The following is a 17,769-nucleotide window of genomic DNA, read 5'->3' as shown; positions in this document are numbered from 1 at the left end:
CCATTTTGTGTGGGCGCACGCGAGCGTTGGTCTGTAACTGTTGTTGTGTCGGCTTCCGGCAGAGATGCAGTCCCAGGGCAGCACGTCGTCGCAACCCTCCTTCGACTCGCTGAGCTCCAGCGACAGCCTCCTGTTCAGCGACTCGGACGACACCGACGTCTTCCTGACCGACGCCTCCTCCTCGGCCCTCCTGGCGGCGGCGGCGGCGGCGGCTGGGGGCCCGTCGACCGCGGTCGGCCGGGCGTCCGACAGACCCGGCTCGCAGTGGGCGCGGGACGGCTTCGGCCAGATTCCCAAATCGCAGGGCGACCTGCTGTTTGCTCAGAAGGTGAGAAGCCGGTCTGGCGCCGAAGAACCCGCGGGGACCGCTCGCGCTCATCAATTTCTCTGCCACTTCCTGTCACAGTGTGCCGAGCTGCAGGGTTTCGTCAGGCCCCTCCTGGAGCTGCTGAATGGGCTGAAGAAGGGCCGCTTCGACCGCGGTAAGCGTCCGCTCGTCGCCGCTTTTGTCTCACGCTTCCCCAACCGGTCTTGAGAACGCACGTCGCCAAACAGAAAATCTCGCCATTCTCTGTTGATGACGGCAATAGTGGTCCAGACCCAAACTCCATATCCGGCCATCCGAGCCCAGACTTGACCTTTCCTCAGCCACTTTGTCCAACTCTTCTGCGGCGAAGGCCTCGAGCCAGCCTCGAGACAAAGTCCAGGCCTCGAGCATGTCCTGCTTCAGCTTCCCCCATAGAACGTGCCCGCATAGGCATCCTGGAGGCATCCTAATCAGCTGCCCGAGCCGCCTCAGTTGACTGAGGCGCAACGGCAGAAAAACATACAGAGAGCATTTGAAGAAAAATGTTCAGTTGTCACGCTATTGCATAGATTCTTAATTTTGTATCATTTGTAACTACTGTATTCTGCCTCCCGTTATTATTGTGTGTAATTCCACGGTCGTCCACTGGATGGCATCACCACATTTAGTTTGACGCAGTAAATTTGAAAGAAGAAGAGTGTGAAAACAAGAACAATTTCAAGCTCAAGATGATTGAAAATGATGTAAAATCCTCTTCAATCCTGCTTTTTATGCCTAAAAAAGACGACAACTGTAGACTGGTTTTACAAAGTACATCTTTTGGCATGATTATTTTGTCAAATAAGTTTTCGTTTTGGTGGAAAAGGGTTTAGCTGGCTGCAGCGTCTCGATGCAAATGCTGACGGGAGTGGGTTCTGTTTGTGATTGACAGGTCTGAGCAGTTTCCAGCAGAGCGTGGCCATGGATCGCATCCAGCGGATCGTGGGGGTTTTGCAGAAACCAAACAGCGGGTAAGATGGACCCCAAAACCCTAACATCAGTATATGGGGTGTATGCCACGGAGGAGGCAGGACTTCCCACTTCCTGGTTTTCACACATCAGCTTTGTTTCCGTTTCCGTTTCCTGTTTGCGACGTGCGGGCCGCATCCCAGTTTGTGCGCTTTGGCGTTTCTGCCTCTCGCTTGCGCGCTCCCGTCGACGGGTGCGAGTGTGTCTGTCTCAGTTGTCCGAAGCATTTCAGAGATTTGAGACGCCCACCAATGGGCGGGGGCACGCAGTTGGGGGGCGGGTGCGAGTGTTAGAACGCGGCCATCAGTGGCCGGAACCGACGCTGATGTGTGAAACCCGGAAGTCGGTCGTCCGTGGCAGCGGAAATAACACTATAACATAATTTGTTTATAGAAACATACAGGAGGTAAAATAAAAAGTCTATCCATCATAATGTCATGCTGCATTTCATTTTATTGTGCTGCTCCTTGTGGTGTGCTCGCCTTGGCCACCAGGAGGCAGCATAATACAGTTTTGTAATTGCTGACACAAAGAAAGAAGAGTAGTGCTTCTTCTACTATAAGTGACTCGGTAAGATGCTATGATACGAGTCATTTTTCATCGAGGAGACCGAATGAAACAAGTGTGACGTCGGCCGTCCAGATGTGCAGGCAGATGTTCCTCTCATTGAACGTACAGTATATGTGTAATTCTTCTTCCAGGGAGAAGTACCTCAACACGCTCCTCCAGGTGGAGATGATGCTGAAGCTGTGGTTTCCTCACGTCGCCGCCGTCCCGCCGTCGGCCGCCCCCGGAGCGGCCGCGCCGAGCGCCTGCTCCCTCCCGGACGTGCCGGGCGCCGCCACGCCGCCGCACAAGCACAGGGATCAGCTGCATATCCCGGTCAAGGTGAGCACGCGCCGCCCCGGCTTTTACGCCGTGGGGTGTTTCGGCGAGTCAATCGACAGAGCGGGTTCGCAGATTGTCGTCTGCCAATGAATGACTGACTATGCAACGGCGGCGCCTTGAGATACGAGTGGCCCGATTTAAGAGCCATCAATTGGGCTTGTTTTGTTTTTTTTTATCGTTGATTTGCGAGTGTAAACTTGATATTTGAACATTGTATGGTTAGTGGCAGTAAACTGAATTCATCACACTTCACAATCAGCTGCACTTTGGCAAACTAAGTAGAAAACAAAGAATTGTAAACAACCTTTGACTTACAAAGCCGTTTAGCAAAAGGCTAAAAATAAACACTGCAAAATGCCATCGCGGTGCTAACAGTTAACATGGACGGTTGCGGTTTTAGAAGCAACATATTTCAACATAAACAGTGGCACAACACGTATAGATAAATAAAACAGTCAACTCACGTTAATAGCGGGGACAGGGTTCGGACTATTCTTCTTCGTTTGTGTTTGTATGTTTGTGTTTTGTACAATACTGCCTACCCCCCCCCCAAAAAAAAAAACAGCACAATGAATTGAGCTGAATCATTAAATCGTGATGCTCAAACGGTTAAAATTCTTTACGTATTTTTTTATTGTAATTATTTCATTTTTGTTATTTATTATTATTTATATTTTGTCAGATTTTTATTCAACATTTTTTACTATTCATGTTAGAATTGTATATTTCTTATATTCATGTTTTTGCATTCATTTGTAATTTTTTATGTTATTTATAAGTTTCAGATTTGATTTAGTTTTGTATAATTATATATTTTTAATGTAATTTTCTTTATTTTATTGAAATTCATTTTTTGTCCAATTATTATTTTTTATTTCAATTTATTGTAAATTATTTGATCACATTTGTATGCTTAAATTTAAGTTGTACTTTTTTTTTTTTAATGATATTTTTGCCCTGGAAAGTGTGCAATAAAATATTTGACTAAAGTGTCAATTGGGAGTTTTCCAGGTTATTTTTTTTTTCCCTCCCTTCCATTGACTGTGAAGTGACTTTGCCGTTGACTTTTGCAGAAACGCCGACTCAGCTGGACAGGAACCGACTCTCCGACGCCCTCTCCGGGCCTCCCCAAGCGTCCTTGCGTCGGTGCACAAGAGAAGAAGAACCAAGATGACAGCGAAGAAGAAGAAGCCGCAGCAGGTAGCCCCTGCCCTCCTCCTCCTCCTCCTCTTCCTCCTTTGCCGCCGCCGCCGTCGTCGTCGTTGCATCAAAACCCCGCAAAGGGAAACGACAGCGACTCTGACCGTTCGGGCAACCTGTCAGAGTACAAAACGGCTCGGGGGTCCGAGCCCAGCCTCACCTGGGTGCACGTCGCTCCCATCCCGTCCCTTGGGAAGTTGTGCTCGGCAGCGGCGGCGGCGGCCGGCGCTGCCGAGGCCACGCAGGACAGCGCCGTCTCCTCCACCACGCCCCCCGAGCACAGAAAGAATCTCAAGATAGCCTCACGCGGCCAAAGCCAAGCCGTTGCCGTTGCCGTTGCCGCCGTTGCCGCCGATGAGCATCGAGAGGAAGACCATCAGGACCGGGGCGCTCCCTCGGAGACCTGAACGCCGCCAGTGGGAAATCCAACGCGTGTTGATAATCACAAATCGTGTCAAAATGTGCAAAGAAATCATGGAGGAGGGTAGCAAGTAAACTCCAATTTAAAAAAAGATGACTGAATGGACCACTTCCTGTCAGGAGAGGAAGTTGCGAATGATGTAACCTTTTATGGGTTGTAGATAGACGCCACAAGAAAAAAGGAAATGGCATCCATACTGTACTGGACGAGTGATGCATTCAAGGACTCTGGAGACTATGGAAAGACAACAAACGATGTCATCAACTCACGAATGTAATCGGAGAAAGCGCTCCCATGGTTAATTTATTCGTCCGTTGATCTGACACTGCATTTATTTATTATACTTGGTATTTATTTTTCAGGCAGCTGAGGAAAACGCACAGAGAGGGCGTCAACCTTTTTTCTTTTTTTACCACATTGTTGACATGTGTTTTTTCTTTGTTATCATCAAAACAAAGGAAGTTTTGAACCGTCAGACTACTGTGCCTTTTACCAAATAGGATGTGTTCATTTTTTGTTTTTCAAAAGAAACAATTGGTGCTTGGAGTGCATTTCTATTACATTTTGATTGTTTGCTTTCACACAAAAAAACACAACACATCTTGACAGTAGTCACCCGGGAACCGTCGTACATCTTACACTACATGACAGCATCACGCGCGCTCGTTAGCCTGCTAGCGTAAATGTCTTCTTCTTCTTTTTTAACGTTCTCCCAAAACAACAAAAGTCTGGTTGCCTCGATTAAACTTTTGTCAAGTGCCATAACACGCCGGTCATTTTATTGACACTGTAACACTAACTTCAAAATGGCTCAGGAATTTCCGCTAGTAGGCTAACGATTGTTAGCCTAATTGCATAGTTGCTTAAATCATTTTTGGGAACACAAGAAGAATCCGTTTGCCTTGATTAAACCTTTGCAGATCATCATGACAAATTGGTCATTTTATTGATGTTATACCAGTAAGTTTAAAATGACTCCGAAAATGACGCTAGCCTAGGCTAACGATTGTTAGCCTACTCACGTAATTGCCCCAGATATTTTTGGACCGTTTTATGTAAAAATAAGAGTCCAATTGCGACGTTTTGAACTTTGTGGATGACTGACAACTTAAACAAACGTAAAAAAAACAAAACAAATGACGACTTGGGCAAATGCGCTTTTAGGCTAACAAACTGCTTCGACCCGATTTTGGTAACACGCCTCCATTTTGTCGGCAGAGGCTATTCTGCCAGCCTTTTTTTCCTTTTTCTTTTTTTCACCTCCTGTCCGCTCCCCCCCCCCAAATGGAGGGAGCGACGGAGGCGCACTGAAGGCTGGTGCAACTGCAAAACTTGAATTGATGGTAAAATGTAAACAAACTTGTCTTGACTTGCCGGCTGGCGAGCTGGCGACGCTTCCTCCTCCTCCTGTGCTGCTAACCCACATCGGAACGGCCCGAGTCCAAACATGGAGGAGGAGCGGCGGCCGCAGCGGCGCCGACAGCAACTTGTACTAAAGTGCTTGAAATATTTCCACTCAACTCTTTTGAAAAGTTTTTCCATTGAGCCAGCGAGGACGTCATGCAAACGTCTTCACTTCTGTTGTTTGACCTTATTTTGATTTATAGTATTTACTTCTTTTCTTTCTTGTTTACATTTATTTTTGTTTTTCATTCCTTTCTATTCAATGTTATTTTCTTTGTTTTTTCTTGTTTGATTTTATTTCTTTTCTTTTTTTGTATCTCTTTGTTTTCTGTCATTTAAATGTATTCTGTTGAATTTTATTTTCAATTGGATTTTACTTTGACTTTTTATATTTGTTTTTTTCTTAAAGTTTTGTTTGATTTACTTTTATGCTTGGGCTTTTATTTGTTTTTGTTTTATTTTATTTTGTTTTATGTCTCACATGTTTTTAATTGATTTCAATTCATTTAATTTTGTGTTCTATTTGTTTTTTAATTATTTAACATTTTTATTGAAATGCTAATTTGTTTTATTTTTGAGTTGTTAATTTTTGATTAATTGTACTAATTTCGATTTTTTTTTTTTTGGAATTTGTATTTGAAGTGTATTTCTATTTACTCTATTTATTGAGTTGATTTCCATTGCTCGTTTGGTGGTTGCGAGACGAGATGTATTTTTGCGAGCCTTACGAGAGAGTCTGGACAAAAGACCCCCCCCCCCCCCACCCTCGTGTCCATCGGACGCCGACTCCTCATCGGGGTCTGGCGTTTGGGGGAGTGTTTTGTATTTTGGGAGGGTTCGTCTTCCACACTTCCACTTTTTTCTACGGCCAAGGCGCGACCGATTGCACTTACTTTTTCATGTACCTTTTCTACGTCATCAGCGACTGCTTGGGAAATATTTGGGAATCTTGTAGCCTTTCTTCTTCTCTACTTCTTGTTCTACTACTTTCCTTTGCCACTTCACCCCCCCCAGCACTGGGCTGCCCTCCCCCTCGTCGTTCATCTCCCTCAATCATGGTAGTTTTCCTGCCTTTGGTTCACCTTCACTCGTTACTTACTCTGGCTACATTTTTTTTCAGTAACCACACAAAAAAGGAGAGTTTTGGAATAAAATGAAATTATTTTCAAAGCTGAAATGGGAACTCGTGTGATGATTTTTAAACAGATGTGACGCATTGGGGGTGCACATTAAGAGGATGGACTTTTTCAAAAGTGTGTGTGACTATAACCTCACTAATCTGACTGTTGGTGTGTGTGTGTGTGGGTGGGGGGGGGTTTGAGCCTGCGACCAGCTGCCAAAACAGAACACAACACTTGCTCGTGTGTGTGCTTCTTCAAATATGTCACGTTTGTGTGTAATGTTGAGGTAATTTTCAGGGTGGAGCGGTTTCAGGGAGGGGCGCTTAAAACACTAACTAGCCATCAGTCAAAAGCTCGGTAACAGCAAAACACGCTAATTAAAAACTGTCAAATGGATTTGTGCAAAAATGCAATCCAACATAATAAAAAAATAATACACCAGTAAAAAAAAACAACTCTAACAAAAATGAAAGGGAAAATATATTAAAAAAAAAGAATAAACACAAAACAAAAAATACAACTAAAACAATTGCACAAAAAAGTGGGAAAAATAGGAGGAAAATAAATCCAACATAAAATGATAAAAATAGAAAAATTCAGCTAAAACACAAAAATAATTACAGAATCAATTATAATCTGCAAGAAGTACAAGATAAACACAAAGCAAAAGTTAAAAAAAATGATAGAATTAAAAGTGAATGAGGATATGAAATATATATCCCTGTTAGTGTAGTTATGTCTGCATGTTTGTGTTCAAATATCAGTTGCCAACACCAATGTTGCCCATTAGCACATGATTGTGTTTTACTTTGTTAGTCAACGTGTGTGCTTGGAATGCACAAAGTGTCTTTCTCTTTTATTTTGTTGAGTTTGACAGTAAACGTGAAGTGGGCGTGGCAGTCATCACCCGCTTGAAGGCTCTTGAAGGCTCTTTTCAACAATTTGCTGTTTATTGTCAAGTCACTTGACTTGAACTCTGTGTTGAACTTGACTTGAAGTCAAAGCAAAAATGGTCCAAAGGTCGGCTCACTCGTATCTCAAGGCGAATATGTGAATGAATGTTGATGGAGCTTGCGGCGGAATTTTCGTTCGGTGCGAATATGCGCCATGTTTCATTTTTGCGAAATGTGGAGAAAAAAATTGAAGCTGTGGTGGGTGCGTGCGTGCAAGTGGGCGCGGGAGTGGCACATTTTCGGAGGGTGTGGTTTAATACCCCCGCCACCACCCCTCCCCCACCCGCTCGGGATGAAATCGGCCATGCCACACACGCACACATGTATAATCGCACACATACTTAAAGTCCCAAAGAAACGCACCAATATTTCCCCTCGCACGCACGCACGCAGAGTGGAGTGACACCCTGACTGTTGGTTGACGGGCCACCCTTGTGACACAACCGAGGGGAGTGCCCAACCCCCCCACCCCCCCTTGTATCCATGCAGTTTTTAGCAGAGAAGCCCCTTCCCTCCCTCCCTCGCTCCCTCGTCCCCGGCTGCAGTCTGAAGAGGAGGAGGAGGAAGAGGAGGCCCGCTTTCTCTTGACTTTTGGAAAGACAACAGAGGACACGGCGCCTTGAGATAGAAGTAGTGCCTGGACTTCTACCCCCAATTCCGCAATCACAGTACATTTACCATTTAAGCACCAAATCCATTCAAATGACGTTTGGCGAAAAACACGTCGTATTCCAAAAAGTCCAATTTGACCATAATGGTAAATGTGTTTGTCTGAAGTGCGTTACCAAGCCTCGTGTTGACTCTTTAAAAAACATATTGGAGTGTAGCAAAGACCGTATGCGGTCAATGCGCTAACACACAATCTGAAAAGGTTTTCCTAGTTAGGGTTAGGTTTAAGCGTTTTCTCACTTTTGGTCAACTTTTAAATCTATTCATGTCGCGCCTGTCGTAGCAGCTAGCTAGCTATTGCTAAGCTAACCCATGTGAAAGTTTGTCTCTCCGGTCCAGCATCCATTTTGCATTCACACAATAACAGACCGCAAAATGGATGTCTGCTGTTATTTCTGAGCGACGTATCAATTTGTCAAACGTACCAACTATTGCATGACTTTACCGTTATTATGATTGTAGTAGTTGGGATGATTTCCGTACTTGTATCTGTTGTATTGTGAGTGTTGTGAGTTACAAGCATGTTCACAGACCAAATCCAACTCCCATCTCAAGGCACCCAAAAACACATTTCAATGGCGAGCACCTGTGAACTCTTCTTAGCAAAAAGGGCTCAAGAACAAGAACACAACTTACCAATTTGTCATTTGAAAACACACGCACGCACACTTGCAAGTATCAGTCACCCGGTCCTCAAGGGATAAATAAAAAACAAAACAAACTGCATGTTATTAGTCTGCCTCCCTTGCCTGGAGGTCAGAGGTCACGTGGGCGTGTCTGTCTGCACCGAAGGAGGCTCTCGCACTCTTCAAGGGCGCACGTGCACGTCTCGTGACAACATGGCCCTAATTGGACCAAAGTGGCGCCACAGGGCTGCCAGAACAGCCTCCATTTCTTCGGCCCGCTTGTGTTGAGCCCACGACGCCATTTAACACCCGGCCCACGCAATCGTGGCCTACGCTCGACTAAACACCCTCGCCCAAATAAATTGGTCCAGCCTCTTCTTTTTTTTTTTTAAATTAAGGACATCCTGAAATTTGTACTAATGACGGACGGCCTCCTCTCAAATAAATGCCCCGCCTCAAATAGATGTCTCTGTGTACAAAAGACAGAAAGTGTGAAAGATGGGCGGCCGGAAAGAAGACAGTCCGATTTGGGATCGCAGTATGTTCACGTGCTGGACGCTGTGTAGACGCCGCAGAGGTCCTTGCATGAACGTAAAGACAGCAGAGGTCCTCGGAGAGAGGATGATTTACTGCCTCCTGTCGAATAAACTTGCAGCAAAGTGGGTCATGGTGATGAAACATAGCATAACACGCAATGAGTCAGACAAAAAGATGCAGCACTTGGGGGGGGGGGGGGGGCTCCAATGTTTTCTCATCAATTACCTTCTTATGTAAGAAGTCACTCGACGTGAAGTAATGAGCCGCCATCGCAATCAGGCCTTTATTTAATGTGCCGCTAACGACAAAATTGTCAAGTAGACGGATTGGGATTAAGTGACGAGGGAATACTCGGGAATGGAATAATAATTCAGACGTCTGTATTACAGCAAAAGCGTGTTTTGGGGAGAAGAGCACGCGTGTGTCCATGTGAGCGCGCCGTGTGTGCGTGTTTGTTTGTACTTTATAGAAAGTAGTGGCCGATTGTTATTTGTGTGCACTGGCGGCAAAACAAAATAGGCCAGTTGGCAAAAAGGCGGCGGGGGGGGGGGGGGGGGTGTTTGGGGTACACAAACTACATGTGAGGTCCATGACAAAGGTGGTGTTGAATTTGAGAGAAGGTCTTTATTCGGACACGTTCGCTACTTCCATGTTGTGCCGCTCCTTGACAAAATATCTTCAAATGAAAGCATCGCCTCACATAAAAGCCTCCTTCCAAATAGACACCCTTTTTTTTTATTCCAAATAGATGATTCCCGAGTAACAGATCTTTTCTTTTCTTTCCTTTTTTTCTTCAATCAGTGAACAGCAATGTGCCGGACTCCTCTGATACAAAAGTACAGTAGTGTACAAATAAAGACCTTGCCTCCCAAAGATGCGCCTCCTCAAACAAACACCTCCATTTTTTTGATCATCACTAAACAACAGCGTGTCTATCTGCACACAGCAGCATTTTCAGTGCGAGCACATCCGTTTGTCTTGCGCCACATTAGCACACAAAACAATAGAACCAGTTAGCAAAGGGTCTCTTTTTTTTTTTTTTTTTACTTGTGTGATTGATTTTTAGTCATTTAACGGTCAAGTATTTTTATTTTAGTCTTATCACAGAGTCAACGGCTCCTTTTACTTGCATGACAGCAATTTAACAGTCGAGTATTTTAACTTTTAATTTTATTTTTTATTTGAAGTTTGATTATACAATATACACTTCCCCCGTCATGTATGAGCGGCGCTTCAGTCGTGTCGATTCTTGTGCCAGTGTCCAGTTTTTTCTTAAACCTTCTATGCTCTTAGTTCTTTATATTTTGTTTGTCTTAAATGTTGTTGACTGCTTACTGCAGCAATAATTGCCCTTACTTGAACTTGATCAACTTAGCTAAACACTTGTATGACAGTTATTAGTTTAACAGTCGGATAAATATTTGAATTCATTCCTTTCTTTTAGCACAATCTCCGTAAGCTGTGTCTCAGAATGGTCTTTAGCCATGACAAAAATCATGGAATCTCCTGCATACTGAAGAGGAATAAAATTATTTGTCCTCTTTGCGTGTTCCAAAAATATGAAGACAGATTTAATGTAAGAAAAAACACCTTTGCAAAAATGATTTCATAAAAAACAGAGATCTCTGGACATCGTGACAGACTCCAAACATCACGTAACAGGTGGAATTTCAGAGTGCCGAATGTGTCTCTTCCGCGGGCAAGATGGCTTCTTATAGTTAAACCGACCGCCTCTCTTTCATTTGTAGACAAAACATACTCTCCGGGTACTTTTCCGTGAGCGATGGCGCAAACAGAGTCAGGGGTGTGTGTTCGAAGCAGATTCTGTTCTCAAGGACTAAATGTGTGTTTTCGCACAGAACACTGAGAAGAAATTTTTTAGACCAAACAATATGTTCCAGCTTAAGGTCAAATTATACTGAGTTCAACACTACCTCACATCTACAAAACATTTCGACATGGTTAATATAAAGAATTAAAATGTTAATAATGTATAACAATGATTAATATATGAAATAAAGAATTTAAATGTTAATAATATCTAACAATACATAATGACCTTGCATCCTGTCACACAGATAAGATTGTTTACAGAAAGACTAATTAAAAAAGGACCCTATACTGAACCTTGTGGGATACCTGTGACAAGATCTCTGACAGTAGATTTTGTATTTTGACTTACATTTTAGTATTCTCACACAGTGGTTGGTTTTTGTTCTTACTTCATGGACTTGTGCAGTGATTTGGGAGTTTTGGCACGGGGAGGGAGGAAGGGGAGGGGGGCGGTGGGGTTGGGGTTGGGGGAGTGTGGTGGGGGTTCTATGTAGCAGACGAATGGTGGCCCCAGGCTCACTCGCGCTTTCGTGCTAGCGCCACTCAGATGACCCATTTCCCGCAAAGATAGTCAAATGCTTGGGTGTGGGTGTTTTTTTTTTTTTTTGGGGGGGGGGGGGTCACCTGATCATCACATGTTCACAGCTGGGATCAATAGATAAACTACGTTTTACTCCACTCTGATTAATCAGAATCAATGAATGCCAATGAGCTTTTGCTGAATAACCCCCTCAAGGCAATTTTGTCATGAGTTTTATGCATTATGCTTCATTCTATTTATATTACATTGACTGAGAACAATAAATGTTACTGTTCAAATGAGCAACTTATATTTACAGATATAGCTCCTCCTACCAACTTTTTTTTTATGTGTGTACATATATATATATATATAAATAGAGTAATATATTTATTGGAACAGTTACTGAGTGTAATATATATTTTTCAAACGGTCATGATTGTAGTAGGCTACGAGTGAATGTGCAGCATTGTATAAATACTGTACTTGACAAGATGGTCGTTGTTTTGACTGCCGCTAGGGGGAGACCACTTGAAAAGCTCAACCAGAGCCTGAAATTGTCGAATGAAGAAGATTTCAACTACTTCCGCTTCCGGGTTACTCAACAACAACGTTGTGTGAACGGACGAAGCCGCGCGACTCAACTCAGAGCGGTCGAGAAAACTTCGTGCTTTATTGCGTGAAAAACGTCTCAAAGCGGATTTTACCTGTCTTAATTTCACGACGCTGGTGTCCTTATACCGGATCACGGAAAACAGAAAAACTTTGTAAGGTAACGAAGCGGCTATTTTACGTCCTATGTGCTAACAGTGCTAATGTTAGCATGTAGCCTGACAGTCACTTTTCGCGGCTGGCATTGACTTGACAGGACTTTCAGTCAATCACATTTGCGAGACTAATTATTATTTTACTGTCATCTTCTCACATAAATTACATGGCTGTAGTTTGCCCAGTGTCTAAACTTAGCTCGCGAAACCGTAAAAGTACGACTGGCTTGCGCTTATTTGTCTTCAACGAGTAATGTGCTTGATCGTGCGTCTGAAATGCAATCCCCGTTGGTAAATGTTTGTGGGTATCATCATACAGACGAGAGGATGTCGCTTCCTAAACGGGAGGTGGAGGAGTTGAGGCCGTGGGTGGAGCGCACCGTGAAGAAGGTGCTCGGCTTCTCGGAGCCCACTGTGGTCACGGTGGCTCTGCAGTGCGTGGGTAAGGGTCTGGACAAAAGGAAAACAACAGGTACACTTGCATGTTGGATTGTTTTTGTACCTCTGTGCTTTTTAAACACATGTGCAACAAGAGGCCCAGCAGGGACAAGGTTCAATTCTCCTTCGACACACGACTTTCCCCTCGGTAATCACGTTAGTTGTCAACATACAATGTTTTACGTAGGGAAATATTCGACTGTGTCCATAAGGCTACGTTTGCAGTACAGCATGCCCAATTTCCGACTTTTTATGTAAAACAAACGTGACTTTTTATTGTGAACATAATGCCTTGTCTCAAATGTATGCTTTTTTTTTTTTTAAATCAGCTTTGGTTATATTATTGTGAAGGGAAACTCGAGGTTAAGTGTTGATTGTGAGTTCGAGTTCAGTTGTCGATTCCCACTTGATTCCTCATAGACCAGCTGCACCCTTTCCTGAACGAGTCGGCTGGGAGTTTTGTCGAGCGTCTTTTCGAAGCTTTGGAGGAGAGCCGCGTTTCCCGAAGTAACAAAGGAAATGGAGGAAAGACCCGCAAGAGAGAGCTGAAGGTAAACGAGGACCACCTGAATGCAAATGTCGTGACTTTGACATGGACCCGGAAGGTTTGAAAGCGTAATCACATGTCGGCGGGCTGCTTCTCAGGATGCGTTTAGTGACGAGACAGACACGGGTGGAACGAAAGGCGCCGCGCCGCCGGCTGCCGCTGCCGACAGCGGGACGGTAACCAAACGCAAACGGGTACCTCGCTTTCAGGAGGTGGAGGAGCCCGAAATTGTTCCGGGACAGCCCTCGGAGAGCCCGGGCATGCTCAGCAAATTGCAGGTACGCCGTCACCGCCGACCACATCCGCAATATACGATATTAATTGTGGAGTCTCCCGGCTCTGCTGATTTTCAGAATTTCTAACTTTTGTGTGTCATCAGATCAAACAGATGATGGAGGAAGCCACAAAGCAGATTGAGCAGCGAAGGAAGCAACTAAACATTACATCTCCTGCTCAGGTAATCCCAGTGAGTCCTTGACATTTGGAAATATTGTTAAATGATACAGTGGACCCTTGTTATTTTGGAGGGATTTTTTTTTTACCCAAAAAATCTTGGACTAAGCAGAGATGTCAGATTGCCAAAAAGCGTTTTCAATGAAAATAGGGTTCACTCGCCCCAAAATCACAACCAAAAATGTTGTGTGTTTTTTTAAATGTTCTTAGTAATATTGTATTTTATAAAAAATCATCATGTTTTCATAAATGTATTGGATCTAAAGTAATTAAAGAGTTTCTGTATGATGATTTAATGCTTCAATCCAATAAACTGTCACTCAAAGACGTGGCTCTTCTTCGTATGTATTCACATTGCCATAGTCAGTGACTTAATAGGCAGCAATATAGTCTTTTTTTCCACAGGGGATGAAGAATAGATGCCTGTGAGTATTGTCATATTGTCTGTCCACATGTACAGGGCAGATGTTTGTGTTCAAATTAATATTGTCTATAGGGGTTTGTATTTTTTTCCCCTTCGTTTAGGGATCGATCATAGTGGGTGAAAAATCCAGACGCAATGTTGACATTTTCCTCCTCTACCCGACAGACACAAATGGAATCTCCCATGTCCCGCCTCCTCGGCCACGCCGGTGGGGGCGGGTCCATCATGCCCTCTCAGGCGGCCAGCTTTATGAACGACGCCATCGAGAAGGCCCGCAAGGTCGCCGAGGAGCAGGCGCGCCTCCAGTCCCAGATGTCCGTCAAGCCCAACGTCCTGGGAATGTTGGGAAACTCCATCCCTCACAACTTTGTGGCTCTGGCCAACCTTCACGCCATGGGAATCGCCCCACCGTCAGTAACGGCCAAAGAGGCGCAAAACTGTGTTAGGATGCTCGTTGGCTGAAAATGTTTTTCTTCTTCCAGCAAAGTGGAAGTGAAGGAAGTGAATAAGCCGACGCCGCTCATTCTGGACGACAAGGGCAGGACGGTGGATGCCACCGGCAAAGAGATCGAGCTGACGCACCGCATGCCAACGCTCAAAGGTAAATGAAAAGATTCTGTCGAATGAATTCACAGGTTTGTTTCTAAATGGATCTTTTTAGGCTGATGCTGAGTCCAATTTTTGGCAGACAAAAATGCCAATAACTGATTCATTGGCAGATGAATGATAATTGGTAATTGATGACCACTGGAGTAGGGATCGGATTAAGTAAATTGTCTTTCTTTTCAAGCGTGTTGAAAAGGACATGCGTGTTGGAGGTGTGTTATTAGGTGAGCCTGACGTTTCCTCCTCTGTGTCCAGCTAACATCCGGGCGGTGAAGAGGGAGCAGTTCCGTCAGCAGCTCAAAGAGAAGCCCGGGGAGGAGCTGGAGTCCACGTCCTACTTTGACAATCGCGTCACAATAATCACACCTCAGCGGACTCGTAAGAGCTTCAAGTTCCACGAGCAGGGTCGATTTGAGAAGATCGCTCAAAGAATTCGAACAAAGGTCGGACTTCACGCCACCTGGAGCCTTATGGGACCTTCTGGTGGTCTACTTTCAACGTGAACGCTTGTTTGCTCCGGCAGGCCCAGCTGGAGAGGCTGCAAAATGAGATTTCCCAGGCAGCCAAGAAGACCGGAATCCACGCGTCCACCAAGCTGGCCCTGATTGCTCCCAGGAAGGACATCGGCGACAGTGAAGTGCCCAACATTGAATGGTGGGACTCCTTCATCTTGCCCACCAACATTGAGATGTAAGACATTCTGTTAATTCACTAAATGTTCAACGCGGTGTTTCCCCCAGCATTTTATTAGCCCGGTGGTCCGCCAGGCTTTCCGTTCCTTTACCTTTTCAACATATCTGTGTTTGTAAGAATTTGGGTTCAATTTTGATGCTCTTTTTTCCCCCCCCTCTTCCCCATCAAGAAAGCCAGAAACCAAACTAGACGAGGTGGTACTTTTTGGAGTGACCAATTTAGTGGAACATCCTGCCCAAATTAGCCCTCCGGGTAAGTGTATGACGTGAAACTCATCTGTTTTTACTTGCTGCAGCATTGCCGTAATCCTCAAGGACTAAACCGGTTACAGTGTTTGTGTGTGTGTGTGCTTTTTGTGCCACCAGTTGACAAGGACAAGCCCGTCACGCTGGGCGTGTACTTGACCAAGAAAGAACAGAAGAAGCTGAGACGACAGACTCGACGGGAAGGCCAAAAAGAAGTGCAAGAAAAGGTCCGTCTCGGACTGATGCCTCCACCGGAACCCAAAGGTATGAAGAATGACAACTAGTCGAGATGAAAAAGAACACGGCGCGAACGCACGCTGTCCCTTTTTTTGCAGTTCGCATCTCCAACCTGATGAGAGTTTTGGGGACTGAGGCGGTCCAGGACCCCACCAAGGTGGAAGCGCACGTCAGAGCGCAGATGGCCAAGAGACAAAAGTCCGTCGTCCGGCACGCCACTCTTGCTTTGACCGAATGGCTCTTGACGCGATGTCGTTTTTGTGCAGAGCCCACGAGGAGGCCAACGCGGCTCGCAAGCTCACGGCTGAGCAGCGCAAAGAAAAGAAGGTGAAGAAGTTGAAAGAGGATCTCGGCAATGGCGTTCACATTGCGGTGTACAGGTTAGTAGGGAGCGCATACGTGGGAATCCAATATTCTGCTACTCTGAAACCGAGTCTGCTGTTCCCGCACAGGATTCGTAATCTGCAGAATCCAGCTAAGAAGTTTAAAGTGGAAGCCAACGCAAACCAGCTCTACTTGACTGGCACCGTCGTTTTGCATAAAGATGTCAACCTGGTTGTGGTGGAAGGAGGTGAGCCGATGGAATTGTCAGGCGCCGTTGTGTGCGCCTGTTATACCGCTGACTCAGCAGTTACATCGATGGAAAGGAATCTGCACAAAGAACTGACCAGTATTGTTCTTACAATATTCCATTTTGAACAAAATGAATGTAACTTTTTTTTATAAAATGTATCTACAAAACATTGAAACTTTGACCATGTTTGGACATTAGAAGGTTTTCCGAGGAGATTGCATTGAGCTGGCGTACCTAATGATGTGGCTTCAATTCTTCTTCTGACCTATGGTGTCTTGTTCCAGGCCCGAAATCTCAGAAGAAGTTCAAGAAGCTCATGACGCACAGAGTCAAGTGGCAGGAGCACAACTCCAAAAGAGATGGTGAGAGACACTTTTGCTTCTTGTTGTTGTGGCGAAATGTCGAGCTCATGCGTCCGATGACTTGCATCCAGATGCGGACGGCGACGACGACACCAGGAGGAACAACAAGTGCTGGTTGATTTGGGAGGTGAGTGTCGCACAATGTCTCCCGGTGCAAATGCATACGGACATTAGCTGCTTTGTGACAGTCCTCCGTTGAATAATGTCCAGGGCACAGCCAAAGAGCGATCCTTTGGGGACATGAAGTTCAAGCAGTGCCCCACGGAAAACATGGCCAGGGAACACTTCAAGAAGCACGGCACTGAACACTACTGGGATCTGGCTCTCAGTAAGAGTGTGCTGGACAGCCCGGACGATTGAAGACCTGAACGGGAAGAACGAAAGCACCTCAGTCCGACACTTCAAAACAGCACCTCCCTCCCTCCCTCCCTCCCTCGGACTTATTGGCCGGCTTTACATGACGTCTGACTGACTGACAGATTGACTTGAACTTGGCACCGTAAAAGCTTTTGGTGGATATTTCTGCAGGACACGTGAAGTGACAGGTCGACATGTAGAAGACGACGATTAACCAAGCCTTTGTGGAACATGTTGCAGATCACGTTTGTATGTATGTATGTATGCGAGTGAGTGGTACTGCTATATGTATGATTTTTTTTTTTAGGTTATTCTGTAAGATTATAATCATTTAGCCACACTTTTCTGTTATGAGACCATTGAAGTGTATGGAGTCACATTGTCAATAAAAGTCTATGCCTTCAGTGAATGATGAATGTTATTATTGTCAAGGCCTATACATTCAAAAACATGCTCAAGAATTGCTGGATAGCCACATGCTTTATAAAAATAGTTATCAAGTATATTCATGGAAAAATAACTCATTTGGGCTGTGATTTGGGGTCAATTTGTTTCCTATTTCTGAAAACTCAACTTGAA

General features: G+C 44.8%; 2 protein-coding genes across 5 annotated transcripts in view; both read left to right on the top strand.

Moving 5' to 3' along the window:
* Positions 1-6,405, top strand: part of LOC144057651 (uncharacterized) — a 46,640-nt gene extending 40,235 nt beyond the window's left edge. For all 4 annotated transcript variants that reach the window (XM_077575472.1, XM_077575473.1, XM_077575474.1 and 1 more), the window contains 5 exons: positions 63-328; positions 407-482; positions 1,239-1,317; positions 2,017-2,203; positions 3,277-6,405. In XM_077575472.1, the coding sequence (XP_077431598.1) occupies positions 65-328; positions 407-482; positions 1,239-1,317; positions 2,017-2,203; positions 3,277-3,810 (1,140 nt within the window). In that variant the 5' untranslated portion in view covers positions 63-64 and the 3' untranslated portion in view covers positions 3,811-6,405. The remainder of the gene's footprint in view (positions 1-62; positions 329-406; positions 483-1,238; positions 1,318-2,016; positions 2,204-3,276) is intronic.
* A 5,662-nt stretch (positions 6,406-12,067) lies between these two features.
* On the top strand, positions 12,068-17,599 carry prpf3 (PRP3 pre-mRNA processing factor 3 homolog (yeast)). Its single transcript, XM_077576724.1, has 17 exons — positions 12,068-12,259; positions 12,574-12,726; positions 13,113-13,243; positions 13,338-13,517; positions 13,619-13,696; positions 14,282-14,526; positions 14,599-14,717; positions 14,978-15,165; positions 15,246-15,412; positions 15,585-15,667; positions 15,781-15,924; positions 15,996-16,095; positions 16,164-16,277; positions 16,350-16,468; positions 16,756-16,833; positions 16,905-16,960; positions 17,044-17,599. The coding sequence occupies exons 2-17, from the start codon at positions 12,582-12,584 to the stop codon at positions 17,191-17,193; spliced, it is 2,097 nt and encodes a 698-aa protein (XP_077432850.1). The 5' UTR covers positions 12,068-12,259; positions 12,574-12,581; the 3' UTR covers positions 17,194-17,599.
* The last annotated feature ends 170 nt before the right edge of the window (positions 17,600-17,769 follow it).

Source organism: Vanacampus margaritifer, chromosome 9 (assembly GCF_051991255.1).
Source record: "Vanacampus margaritifer isolate UIUO_Vmar chromosome 9, RoL_Vmar_1.0, whole genome shotgun sequence".
NCBI lineage: Eukaryota > Metazoa > Chordata > Actinopteri > Syngnathiformes > Syngnathidae > Vanacampus > Vanacampus margaritifer.
This window is presented reverse-complemented; position numbering and strand designations above follow the sequence as displayed.